The following is a 14,301-nucleotide window of genomic DNA, read 5'->3' as shown; positions in this document are numbered from 1 at the left end:
TCAGGCTGTGGCCAGCGTCAATCCCTGTTCCTTCGGGGTAGGTTGCAGAACTTAGCAGATGCAGCTGTGGAGCATCCAGCTACAACAACTCTTCATGCAGAAGAGAATCAAATGGGTCTGGCAAGGGGAATGCCCTGTGATGCAGAGGGCTGGTGGTAGGTCCAATCCTGCTGCTCTTATTCAATCAAAACGCACATTGATATTGACTGACGAGGCCCATGGACCGCACTACTTATCAGCAAGAGTCCAGCTTGTTCACCTGTTGATATTGTGTAGGTTGCAAGGACCATGCAGTTCCTGTGCAGTTACACATCAGTTAAGTGAACCCCATGCACTGCCTATGTAAATAGGAAGTGCTTCCATACTACTTTTGGCCTACAAAATAACCTGCTGTCCTTTTAGTTCTTTACCACGTTGCTAAGCGTGTAAAACTCAGAGCTCCCAACAGCAAACACTGCATAGTTCAAACTCACCCAGTCCTTAGCATTAAGAAACAGGGCAAAGGCAGTGCAGCTGGTCTAATTCATTGGGCAGTCCAGGTTTCATTTACATAACGTGGCGTTGCAATGGGATCTGATACAAAGAGCAGGACTGGTTTGCTGCAGGGGAGAGCCTGGAGAGGAATAATATATTGTTTTAGTCTTTGTGTGCTACGTTTTATAATCTTCCCAATGCACGACCTGCAAGGCAGCTGTCACAGCGAGCTCCCACCACGCAGCAGTGAGTCTGACATCCATTGGGGAAGGGCTGGGTGGGATTAGCAGTGCAAAGATGGGCACTGCACAGAGTTAAGTGGTGCCAATATTTGCTTTGAAACCACAGTGGCCAATGGAGATGTGCAGCGCCCAAGGTGGGCTGACATTTGTTACCATCTGTATTACATGAGAGGGAGGGGCACAGGAGGCTCCTTAAATTCGTCTTTTGATTTCTGACAAGCTCTGCTCAGGGTCTCCTGCAGAGCAATGGTTCACCAAGACGGAAGGCAGATGAAAATCAGCCTGTTAGTTTATGAACTGCTTCTTGCTGGCCTTCAGCTCTACTGGAACCAGGCATTGTAATGATGGGAGTACTGTGTGCTGCTGGCCTCTGCTGGAGGGAATAGAAACCACACAGCGGTGGGTCTTAGGCCTTACACTGCTAACTGCCTTTCTCCTCCATCTGAAGCAGTAGGAGCCTGTGCTTGTGAGGAGGGCACACCTCCCAACATTTCAAGTGGCTTAAGCAGGCTGAGTCCTGCACCCATAGGCTAGGAGGCCTGGGGGGATGCAGAGCGAGCCCACCCCTCACTCACTGACCTGCAGGGTTGGCTGGGCTCCGCTCCGTGCTCCCTAATGAGCAGGCAGTTAGGTCAAATTTGAGTGAGTTGTGTTGCAACCAGGGGGCCAGGTTGCAACGCCTGGAGTGGGGATCCGAGCCTAGCCAGTCCCATGGGACAGGAGCCGCTTCAAGCAGGACAGGGCATTGTGTGGTCAAAGGGGGACAGTCCCATGAAACCCGGGATTGTTGGGAGGTCTGGAAAGGGAGCTGCCTCTCTGTTTTCTGTGAGCCATTCTGATATGTCAGTGCAATGGGTCTCTTCAATCTGAGCTGAGAAGGGTTAACTTCAGTATATGCATGGGATCACTTGACCTTAAAGGAACTGTCTTGTAAGCACCTGCAGAAGATTTGCTGCTTCTTACTGTGTGTGCGGACGCAGAGCCAGACGCTGGAGTGGACCTGTCCAATGAGCAAAATTCCCCAAACAGCACTGAACCTACCATGTGACTGTGGGGAAAGTTATTGGCTTTAGCAGGGGTCTGGAAATCAGGACTCCTGGGGCAACTGACTCCCTGTGTGGCCTGCCTGGGGTGATACACCCACCCTCATTGTCGTCCTGGATTCCTGCTGCTGGGGGGGGCAGGGGGGCGTGGGGGGGACTGTCTGTTTATTGAGACACTCAGAGAGAAGGTTCTGTAGAAGTGTAACCGATTGTTAGCCTCAGATGAGAATTCAGGGTTGCCAACTCTCACAGTTTTACTGTGAGTCTTGCAATATTTCGTGCTGTTCATAAAGCTCTTGACCCTGGCGTCGTTCGGGTACATCAGAATCTCAGCTTTTGTTACACAGAAAAGCGAGCTTCTTCTATCCCTCGGGGTTCTGGAGAAATGCTGGAAACCACGAATCCTAAAGGTGCAGAACCCAGATGTCAAAAAGAATTCCCAGTGCAGTATTTTTACATTCTTGTCTTTTTGGGTGTCCTGACTCTTGAGTTTTGAACACTGGGTGTTGACCAGTGCTGCGAGTTTCAAACCAGACCCTCATAGTTTATAGAGGTCAGCTCTCCCGGATGGAGTCAAAAGGGAGCTGTCTCCTGTCCAAGCTGACAGGAGACATGCTGGTCCTGTTACTGGTCAGTACCTGCTTGCATTCCCCTTTCCCTATTTTGTGCTATTTGGATGGATCACCTGACCTCAGACTTCAGCTCAGGAGCTAAAATTCCTTTAGGTCACACATAACTATAACCTGTATGCTGTGGTTGTGGTTTCCAGAGATGGATCAACATGAGCATCCCCTCCTCCTCTTTTAATGCACTTGCCTAGCCCCTCGTTATGCTAATGGGAGTAACAGCTGTTAGCTTCAAAGCAAAGGCAGACCTGTACAATTGCTAGGCAGTGAATAGGACGTGCCAGCCCCATGCTGTGTTATGTGTGCGTGGATCACAGAAAAAAGGTACAGTAGCTAATTAATTCTTTGTTCCGTTAAAGTTGTCATTAACACTGAGCTTATTGTTGAATTCACCCCAACACTCATGTTTACGCTTGATCCCAAGCAGAGAACAAGTGGCTGCTTCCTTCCAAGCTATGCAGCACCTTCCGACGGAGGGGAGGAGGAGACAGTACAGCCTGCGGTTTAAAATCCCAACTTCACAAAAGTAATTTGACGTCAGGCAAGCCTGGTCCCAAAATGCACCAGGATTCACATGCAGTAGATTAGATTGGTTCATACTGGAGAATGCTCCTTGCAGAGACACGGCATTGCAAAGACTTTAACACAGCAAGCGATTGTATGCAGATCGGGGGGGGCATGTGAAAACAATCACCCAGAGCAAGTGTACTAGGATGCCTTCATAAACTTGCCTTGTCTTCAGGAGACAAACATGCCTCGTTGACAAGCCCACAGTGCGCTACATGAATACACAAGCACATTGCCGGGGCCTGAGCAGAGCTCCCAAATCCTAATTCTGCCTAGCAATACTTGAGATACTCGGGGAGAGAGGGTGGAGCTGGCAAGATTTATTCAAAATTAGCCCATTTTTAGTTAGCACTATGGGGTTTCTTGCACTTTCTCTGAAGAATCCGGGACTGCCCCCCCTTTGGAGACAAGACACTAGATGAGATGGACCTCGGGTCTGATCCAGCCTGGCAGTTCCCAAGGAGCAGGTGGTGATACTTGTACTCACACTCAGTAGCACCCCACTGCACGAGCAGTATCATAGAAATCAATCAGAAAGGAGCTATACCACAGGGGCAATGTTATTATTGATTATCTGTATTGTGATAGCACATAGGAGCCCAGTTGTGGCTCAGGACCCCACTATGCCAGGCGTTGTACAAACACACAACACAAAGATGGTCCCTGCCCTCAAAGAGCTGACAATTGAAGCATGGTATCAAACCTGGACCTAGGTTAGCACATAATTTTCAGATCCATCCTGATGCATGTATTGCTCATAAGGTTTTAGGAAGAGTTTAGCTGGGTAATTTTCAGCATATGGGTTGTACCAGGACTTTGACCTGGACTGTTTGCTTTTCCATGCTCCTGGTGCATGGTGGGCACCTAATTCACAAGGTTCTGCTCCCAGACTGTGTGTAAACAGGAGCCTTGCAGCCAGCTCGCTTCCCCATTTTGGCCAGAGAATTGTCTGTGCTAAAGAGCAGAGAGCCATCAGGATTTGTGGATGTTTCCATGTGTAGCCAGAGACCAACTGTATTCTCAAGGAGACCGTGTATTGTCTAGTTGGACCTTGGGCAAGTCTTTGTGCCTCTGTTTCCCCTCCTACTTTTTGCCTGTCTCGTCTATTTAGATAGCAAGCTCTATGGGACAGGGGCTGTCTTTTACTCGGTGTCTGGGGCTCTGATCTCAGTTGAGGTCTCTAGGAGCCGTTGTCATTGTGCTAGCAATAATAATTCCCACAAATTTCTAATATTCTGACCTCGTAAGTCTCAGAGCACTGAACATCCCACTCCCCTTCAGAACCACCCCCACCTACCAATGAATCTGTGCCCTGGAAGTGTATCTTCAGCCCTTTCCATGCCAATAGGGCCTCCAGAGATGCTTGTTCAAAGTCTCACTTCATCTGTTTAGATATATATATATATTTACTCCTTGAAATCCACAGAGGCTGATATATTTATACATTTCCACTCCAGCAACCATGCGGCCTCTTCCCATTAGTGAGCATCTGGGATGATTCTGTTAATACTTTTTTCAAAAGAAAAGGCATGTTGCACAAATTGATAAATAATGCGATGCAGGGGGAAAAAAAAGCAATCAGAATTAATTAGAGGGAGGTGGTTGTTTTTCTCTCTCCACTTTCAGGAGCTGGCTTCTCCCCAGGGAACTCTGCTATTCGGAGAAATATTGATAATAATTAAAGACATCTCTGATTGCAGCAGCAACTTGCTAGTTAGTGGCCAAGAATGTTCAGGGACGTCCTTTTTATGTCTTGTTCAAAGGATGGCTTCTCTAGCAGCCCTGTGTCCTAGCACTGGGCTGGGTGTAACGGGCTGAGGGGGAGCTGAGTCAGCCCTGAGTACAGGATGAGCTGCACCTGGGTTGAATCAGGTGCTCCCAGGCAGCAGCAGGAAGCTAGGGGCTGGGGCAGTGAAGCTGTAGGAGAATGGAGTCTCCTGCACTGGTCTCTGAGGAAGGAACAGTCTTTCAGGTAGGAGGGATTCAGTCTAACTGAAGCTGGGGTGGAAGGTTATGTTTGTGTTTGCTTGAGAAGTTTATTAATTTAATAAAAAGCCAGCCCCAAAGGGACGGTGGAGTTTAGTGAAGGGGAAAACAGGCCCAGGGCACAGCAGAAACACCCCTGGCCACTAGCAGATGCTTGGGTGGCGGCCAGCCCTGTTACACATGGGATACTAATTCAGTCCTGATATGGCAAACATTTATGGGTCTGAGGAACTGTACACATGCATGTAGCCCCATTGCCAACTCACATGTGTTAGAGTTTGCAGGGCTTGGGTCCAGGCAGGAAGACCTCTAACTAATCAGTTAATTTATGATGGTGCCAAAAGCATGGTACCTGTACAATATGCATTTCTTTTTTAGTCATTTCTTCAGATGTGTCTTAAAATGTGCCTTTCCAAAAGCTCTTTCTTACTTCTCCCTGGCTCTGCAGACCATGGAGATCCTTGGCTGTTTTCACAAGTTGCCCCTGTCCCTTTCGGTCAAGGGCATATTGTGGTGATTCACACTGACAGTCTGCCTACATTACAGGCAAGGAGTGTGATTGCAGCTGTATAGACATACTGGAGCTAGCCACAAAGCTAATGTGAGTAACAATAGCCATGTTAAAAGAAAAGGAGGACTTGTGGCACCTTAGAGACTAACCAATTTATTTGAGCATGAGCTTTCGTGAGCTACAGCTCACTTCATCGGATAGCCATGTTGTCTCTCCGCACAGTTACCTCAAATATACCAAAGAAGAGGAAGGATACTGAGCAAGAGCTAAGGGCTCTTAGGACGTTCCATTCAGGATATGTGATTGCAGCATGTGTAGATATACTTGAATTAGCATTGCTACGGCTAGATCAGTGCTAGCTTGAGAATCCGTGCCGTGTAGCTGCAGCATCGGGGCAGCGATGCAGGCTAAGCTCCAGAGTACAGTACGGTGCCACCCAGGGCTGGGCCCTTTACGCTCCTGAAGCCCTAAAAGGCCATGTGTCCTGCACAAAGGGCATGTCTCTTTACAGGAGCTCAATGGAATGCCACACTCACTCCATGATGGTGCATTTCTGTGAGGGTATTGTGTGTGTACGTGGGTTTGCGTGTATGTTGTGCATGTGCTTCTGTGTGTGCGGGAGCATGTCTGTGCAGGTGCACACATGTATCTGTGCATAGGGGTGTCAGAAGGTGCATGTGTGTGACTGCATGTGTAAACATAAACAGCCGCATTTGTGCAGATGCCGAGCATTCCAGCTCTGCCAGCAGTAGGTCACAAAGTCATCCTGTGATAAGTCTCTTCCATTTTCGTTCTTTAATTTTTTCAGACCCTTAATAGTTAATTCCATTCCCCTTGCTGCCAATAAAATAGAAAGGGGTTGGTTCTATCTTTGAGTTCATCACAAAAGGCTCATACTTCCACCCTCTCCATGATTAAAAATTAGGAGACCAAATTCTATAGTGGTGTCTTATAATAATAACCAAATCTTGGGAGTGCAATGGATGAATAATGGATCACGGCTCTGTCTTAAAGGCTTCTCACTCTCTTTTCTGTGCCAGAGTTTGAATGGCAAAGTAATGAGTCCTTCCTCATTTCATAAAAGTTACAGATGTTGAGAGCCACTGCTGATTTCTATTCATCAGGTCCGCCCCTCCCCAACCAGATCTCCTGGTTAATGAGCTGGGAGCCAATCAATAATTCATGGCTACATGAATAACCGGGGGATGATAACTGCTTATTTGGGAAGATGTAATCAGGACCCATTCTCTCTCTCTCTCTCTCTCTCACTGTGCTTCTTATCTCCTTATCAGCTCTCTGTGACTCACTGCTAATCCAATAGACTGAAACAGGAGTAGAACAATAGGTTAGAAAACAAGTTACTTACAGTATGTGGGAGAAAAACAGTTCTGTGCTTAGGTGTGTTTTTCTCCTTCCCTCCCCACCAATGACCTATGTCCTTTTGTCAGGCACCTCAGAGACAGGATGGGCCATGTGGAGAGAATATGATTAGAACACACGGCTGCTAAAAAGTTTTCAATTTCATTTCCCAGGATTGGCCTTGTACAGACATCAATGGGGAATATTAAGTGTCTGCATGTGACAGGTCCCCCATTTTGCCCTGCAAGCTTCCTGTAGGAAAGAGGGATTTTTTTCTGTTCCAGAAGAACAGACTAGAGGAAAACTCCTTGCCTAAAAATGCCCTCACTGTACAGCTTTTTAGGATGATGGGAGCCACAGAAAAGCTATTCAGATAGAAAGCTAGATAAAAAGCAGCCCCTGACCCGTACAGGTGAGGAATTAAGGATGTGATCCACAAAGCAATTTGGGTGCCTAAACTCCAGATTTAGGCATCTAAGTCCCTGTGCATGGCACCACCATGATCCACAAAACTCCTGCCTGGCTTCACCACCCTGTAGGTGCCTAAATTCACTTGCCATCTGCCTTTCCACTGCAAAAGTTTCCTCACGGCTGAGTGCTAAAATATAAGCAATGAACCCTGCTGCCCACTCTAGGCTAGGCGTCTCCTTTCCCATCTGTAAAAGGAGGAATAATACTTTTATAAACATTTTGTAACTTTTGTAAGCTTAAATTCATTACAGCATGTCAGACCCTTTGAAATCCTCACCTGAAAGATGCTACAGAAGAGCTAAATGATGATGATGTTGATTATTGTTCCAGTTAGGGAAGAGGATTGTTGCTGTAATTTAAATTGCTGGTGATTTCTAAGTCCTTGTTTCCTCCCCCTCTTTGGGCTGCTTGTGTGTTCTATGAACCTCAACGAGATCTGAGCACGTTCCCTCTATGATCCACAGCGAGAGCAAGTAACCACACATGGATTTTAGAGTAACAGCCGTGTTAGTCTGTATTCACAAAAAGAAAAGGAGGACTTGTGGCACCTGAGAGACTAACCCATTTATTTGAGCATGAGCTTTCGTGAGCTACAGCTCACTTCATCGGATGCAACCGATGCCACAAGTACTCCTTTTCTTTTCACACATGGATTGTTCATGTACAGTCTCATTCCCATGCTGTCCCGTTCCTATGGTACTATATGTCTCTGCACACTCTTGGAATCTGTCCTACGAATAGGTGGAGAATATGGATCCCTGTAGAATGAGAGGCTGAAGCAAAAGTTGCTGCAGTGCCACAGCCAGACAGGAGGGGCGTGTTGGGGGCAGGGGGAGCAACTTGGCCGCCGTAACCAGTTCTGAGGTGTTGGGGAGCATGCTCCCTCCCCATCTCCTGAGCTTAGCTCAGGGGTAGAGAAGCCAGCAACGACTGCCGAGTACCTTCTTCTCAGCCCAAAATACAGGAACCCCAGGTGCTGAAACAGAGACGCACATGTGGGTGCCAGACAGGGCTCGGTCCGTTTCAAACGTTCACGGTCATGTTGTTCAGCTGGTGCCCGCGAGCTCCCAGAGTGGGTCATAGCTGGGCCCCATCCCAGCACAGTGAGCTCCCTGTGTAACTGAGTAGCTTCTCTGCAGCAGCATCTGCTCCCCAAGGCAGGGAGGTGGGCGGCTGTCCACCCTGCCTGTCCAGTGGAGAAGGAATCTTATGTCCCACCTTCCCTCCAGTCATCTGCCTGGACGAGGCAATGACTCCCTTTCCTGTCCATGTGTTGACAGATCAGCCATCTGAGCACCTTTCTGTCTTGTTCTAAATAAATCTTCTACTTGGGCCCAGGGAACAGCACAACCCTTCCCACCCCCACCACGCACTCGCTCTCATCTTCAGCTCAAGCTCTACCTGTCATAAGGGACTTCAAGCCAAATCCAAGCACCATCTGAAATATGGTGAGGTCTGTTTGCAATGAGAGGGCATTCAGTGCTCTTTGTGGCATAAGCCACCTTTTCAATAAGCCCTGCTAGATGTCGGTTTGGAGCTGGACAAAGGTGCTGGATTAGCAGCCATGGAGAGCAAAGCCCTCTGGTTATCGCCCCAGAGCAGGTCCAGAGCATGGAACACCTAGTTGATGCACCCAATACCTGAGCTGAGAGCCGTGAAACGCCACCCCCCACACACACATGCGAGAGAGAGGGAAGTTCAGGGTTGATGACCCATTCAGTTCTTGGCCTCTGGGCTGAAATCTCCAATTCGTGCCAATGTGCTGGTGGTGTTTGGAGATGCAGAGCTGGGCTGAGCCCCATGACGCTCGTGTCACTGTGGCCAGCGGATGGGAACAACCTCTGGCTGCCTCTGCCCAGTTTCCATCACGCCCCATCTCTGCTCAGAAAGGATTCACAGCTCCAGAAATGGACGAATCCCTGCTGTATGTGATAGAGCTAGGCTGGGGCCCCTAATGAGAGGCACCCCTCGTAGCAGGCTGTCAGGCTATGACAGCTTGATTGATGGGAATTTCAAAGGAAGGCTGAGATCTGAAACGTCTCCTCATCACTCACAGCAAAATCTTTCTTCAGAGGGAGATGCTTGAAAACCTCCCTTCAAACGAATGCCAAATGAGGGCGTCTCCATCCGTCTGCGTGGGACCTGGCAACCCTACGCGTAACAAGAGGCAGAGAAGAGGCGACAGTAACTTTGTCACGTTAAAGCAACAGAGAAACCATAAATACAGTGCCACTCCCCTTCCCCATGACTGGACTCTGCACAGGGCTGCCTGCATCCAATTCCTCGCCTCAAATTCATTTGCCAGCATGATGTAAATGTTTTGACTAGTCCAGCCGAGCTGTGTGACCTACAGCTGCTTACGCTATAAACCCCACTCTTCTAGCAACTCTCTGCATGTAAGGAAATGTCTTTAGGATGGCGCAGGACCCTCCTCAGCCCTGGCACAAATGGGTGTGCCCCTTGTTGATGTCTGTGGGAATTGTGCCCACTCACACCACTGTCAGATTGGGACCACGATGTCTGGCAATCTGCGTGGAAGTTATTTGGCAAGCTTCTGGTTGAGGAGGAGCGAGTGCAAATCACTTTATACACCCCTGCCATCCCAGTGCAGCATGTTAATTTGCAGAGAGGAAAGATGCTTTAGGAGTTAGGGCAGCAGCCTAGAACTTGGCAAGCTGCGTTCAAATTCCTGCTCTGGTGCAAACTTCCTGTTTGACCTTAGTCAAGTCACTTAGTCACTCTGTGCCTCAGTTTTCCATCTGTAAAACAGGGATAACAGCACTTCCCTGTCTGACCGGGGCATGTGAGGAGACATAGAAGACTGTGAGGTACTTAAGTACTAGGTTAATGGAGGCCTTCGGGTGCTTTAGATAGAACGTACTTGATGTAACTAGTCTATATCCAAACTCCCATATTCCAGCCCTCTCGGTCTTTGGAGCGTTGAAATCTGAATGTAGAGATGATTTTCCAAACACCTGTCCATCGCTCTAATGGGCTGAACCAAAACACCAGTTCTGAACACTCACCACACACTTTGCAGTGCTTAAAATCCACATCCAGATCAGCCCCTGGCTACTAGATACCATGGTGCTGGGTGAAGTATAAACACCCAGAAGTGTGAAGCAATCTTAGTTTTGTGCCATGAGAAAAGTTACTCTGGGTACCTGGCATTTAGGGGTAGTGGGGCGCAGGCTTAGACAGCTGGTATAAACTCCTGTGGACTTGATCCTCAATGGGTGTAAATTGGTGTAGTTCCATTGAGTTCGACAAGGTAACTGATTCATATCCTATCAACTGAGGATCTTGTCTCTGGTCACAGACAGAAATGTTGGGCCAGATGAATTTCTGGTGTGTCTCCGCTGACTGCAGTGAATTTGCAGCTAGGGATGAATTTGGCCCATAGTCTGATTATAAGAAATCATTTCTCCCTGTCAGTGTGTAAAATGGACTGAAATTGTGTCTGCTCGCTGCTCTTTTCTGTTCTGTTAGACCGAGCACCTTGCATTGCTTCGCTCTTGAATGGAGTACACTAGATTGCATGACAGTTTTCTCCCTGGGGCCCTCATAAAATGAGCAGTGTATGTTTCACTAGGTGAGTGCAGTCAGCAACATTATAAATAAATAAATGGGGGAAACATGTTGGTGTTGGTTCCAGCATTTTGAGCCATTTCAGGCACAGTTGTTAATAAAGGTTTCAACACGGAGCCTCTCTTCTCTGCCGAATCCCCTCGCGACTGCTTAAACTCCTGCAGATACCCCAGACTCACTGTGATCTAGCATACCAATCTCCATTGCAAATAGCCATCTCTTCCCTGAGATCACACAGCTGTTGTTATTCCAAATTTCAAGTGGATGAACTTCCATAAACCTTTAACAGTTAACATGTTAACCATTTACAAGCACCCACATCCCTCTCTGTCTGGCTGTGGAGACCTCAAGCTTCCAGGATCGAACTCTCTGAGAAGTTTAAATATTTGTGTTTATAAAAAAGACACTGTTACCGCATACACTCACCAAACCCCAGATCCTCACAGCATCAGGTGCTCTGCAAACCCCTCCTTCCCCCCCCCACCTCCGCCACCTTTCTGCAGGCTGGGCATTAATCAGGCTTTTAAAGATAAGTTAAGGGGGAAAAGACTGTACATTTGCCAGCACAGTGCTGGGTTTTCAGCGGCCAGTCCTTTGGGTTTCACATCTTGTTCTTTCTAGGTCGCGCTTCTAAACTGCCCTTCATGTGTTTAGAAGTCACCTGAGTGTGGTATGTCTTTGTTTTCTGGGTGCTGCCCTTTCAATTTCTAAGAACTCTTTCTGCATGCAGAGCTTAGCAGCCATTTTGTTTTCAGAGCTGTTGCAGACTGTTACAGAGGGGATGCACACACTGTGCTCTCTCCTTTCCTGTTAGGCTGAAAGTGCACGTGCTGCTCTTTTGTTTTGTAGCATAAGGTCATGGACTTATCCAAGCAACCTCCTAGGCCTTTGTCATTCTTTCTTGTTTAATCTGTTTCCCTCCTTCCTGTGTTGCCTTTATCCCAGCCTCTTTCCTTCTGGCCGCTGTTTTGTATGAGAGCCTTCTCCTCTACCAGCTCACGCTTTCCTACATCTCACCAAGCAATCAATTCTTCATCTCATTTCAAACCTCTGCTGAAAACGTATCCCTTGTCTCCTTTGTCTATGCCTCTTAAGTATCAGTGTGCCATTGCTGCCATATTTTTGACTCTGGGACGCAGCTAAGATGCAGGCAACAAAAGAAAATCAAGTTGAATGGTACTAAGATTGGGCTATATTCTGCCATCAGCCACAGCCTGACTGAAGCTGACTGCCTTGGGGTTCCATGACTGTACCAGAGTGTAGTTTAGCCCAGGGTTGCCATTTTCACCGCGTGTGCCCTGCTAACTACCACTGCAGGCACAGACTTTGCAAGCAAAGGGTAGCTTGGCTGAAACTTATAAACTACATTCTTTCTCTTGTCTGATTTCTTTGCAGTTCCTCCAGATGACCCAGTAATTACTGGGGGCCCGGTCATTAGCCTGAGAGCTGGGGATCCCCTGAACCTGACCTGCCATGCTGACAACGCCAAACCAGCAGCCTCCATCGTCTGGATGCGGAATGGAGAAGTGATCAATGGAGCCACCTACTCCAAGGTCAGGTGGGCTGGAGTTTGGGATGGGGGGTGTGGAATTGCTCTTCCGCTCGCCTCGCAGAGGTGTTCTTCACTCAGTACTGGCCAGAGCAGAACTGTGGCTCTTACGCATCAGGAGCAATGTCCTCCTCAACTGGTGTCACTTGGCATAACCCCAGTGACTCAGTGGTGCTCTGTTGATTTACACCAGCGGATGTTCTGGCCCCAAGTTTCTCGGTGCTGCTCCCTCAGCTTCCATACCCCTGGCTGCTTGGAGAGCAGAGATCAGTGGGGAGCCAGAAGGGCATATTCAGAGTGGACTCAAAGCTTCTCCAAGCCCTTCTCAGTAAATGATTTACACCAACTTAGGCTGACTTAGACTTACCTACTTATTAACGTGTGACCTTACATGTCATCTCTGAACATGGCCTACTGGAGTGAACGCAGCTGCCCTGCCAAGGGGAGGAGTGGGCAAGAAAAGCAGCTGCCGGAAGGGTGTAAGCAGCTGTGAGTTGCAGTCAAGGGCAGACTCAGCTGTGAATTTGACTCATTGGCTACCTCCAGCCCAGAGAGCTCAGTGCTCTCCCTCTCAGCAGTGCTGAGCAGGTCATCTATTTGATGTGCTCCTCACCATGTATCTAAAAGCACGGTGGCCCAATACTCAAAGGTATACAGGTGCCTAATTCCCATTGACTTCAGCCTGAGTTGTCCTCAGGGAAGTGTAAATGCACCAGTGGATGGTTGCCACCTAACAGAACACAACAGCTCTCCGGTGCAGCCCTGAGGCCAGAACTGGCCACAGCAGTGGCAGGCTCTGGGTCCAAACTGGCTAGAACAGCTTGCTCTCTGTGATGCTAAGAAGCTGGTTGGCTGGGCAATTTGGAGGAAATGAGTCTCTTGGGAGGGAAGGGGATTGTCTCTCTCGTGGCCTGAATAGCACATCAAATTGAACGAGTTCAGCAGCAACCTTTGGCAAGCAGAGAACAAATGGTTCCTGTTTTAGCAGTTTCCATCCCAATTATGCTGGTGACACTGTGAGCCAGGGGCTGAACTGCTGGCTTGCAATTATTGTAGGCTTGGACTGACAAGATTTCACTAAGAAGTAAAACAGAGAGAGGCTGGTTCCAGGGGGCTGAATGCAGCTCTAGGAGCCAAGAGGTGTGGGTTCTAGTTTCACCTCTGACCTTTGTGCCACTGGGTAGTTTGTGGCACCTAACCCAGGTTCCTGATCTCTAAAATGGGGTGACCATAAATACCTACAGTGCCATGGGTGGATGGGTTGTATTAGTTAAAATGACTTGAAGATGTAGGAAAGTGCTCAGTGTTATAACTGTGATAGTGAAACTTGGTTCTGAAACGTGGCTCATGTTTGAACAGCTTTTACTGCACTAATATAGAATCATGGGGTCAGAGGGGACAGCAGGGATCATCTAGTCTAACCCGCTGCCAAGACGCAGGATTTGTTGTGTCTAACCCATCCAAGGCCGTGGTCTTTGGTAACTTTGCTAGTCATCCAGTCACATTATCTTTTGAGAGAAGACTGAAGCAAAGTAGGCACTGAGCAGCTCTGCCTTCTGTCCCCAGCTCACCTTCTCCATTGAGCAGTGGACCCACGCCATCCTTGATCTTTCTCTTTTTGTCTGATATTTGTTAGAGACAACAGGAAGGGGCTGTACATTCCTTGACAGTTCTTTGCCTTGGCTTTCCTGGTTTTTTGTCCCCACATTCTTGCGCTATTCCCATGTATGCTTCCTTGGTGACATGCCCCTCCTCCCATTTCCTGTATGTATCCCTTTTGGGTTTTAGATAGCCAAAAAGCTCCTTGTGCAGCTGCATTGGCCTCCTGTGGCTCTTGTATTTCCTCTGCATTGGAAAGGTACAGAGCCAAACTCATCCCTGGTGC

General features: G+C 48.2%; 1 protein-coding gene across 2 annotated transcripts in view; it reads left to right on the top strand.

Moving 5' to 3' along the window:
• KIRREL3 (kirre like nephrin family adhesion molecule 3) overlaps positions 1 to 14,301 on the top strand; it is a 725,113-nt gene that overhangs the window by 544,743 nt on the left and 166,069 nt on the right. For both annotated transcript variants that reach the window (XM_073320928.1, XM_073320926.1), the window contains exon 5: positions 12,263 to 12,420. In XM_073320928.1, the coding sequence (XP_073177029.1) occupies positions 12,263 to 12,420 (158 nt within the window). The remainder of the gene's footprint in view (positions 1 to 12,262; positions 12,421 to 14,301) is intronic.

Source organism: Lepidochelys kempii, chromosome 22 (assembly GCF_965140285.1).
Source record: "Lepidochelys kempii isolate rLepKem1 chromosome 22, rLepKem1.hap1, whole genome shotgun sequence".
Classification (NCBI taxonomy): Eukaryota; Metazoa; Chordata; order Testudines; family Cheloniidae; genus Lepidochelys; species Lepidochelys kempii.
This window is presented reverse-complemented; position numbering and strand designations above follow the sequence as displayed.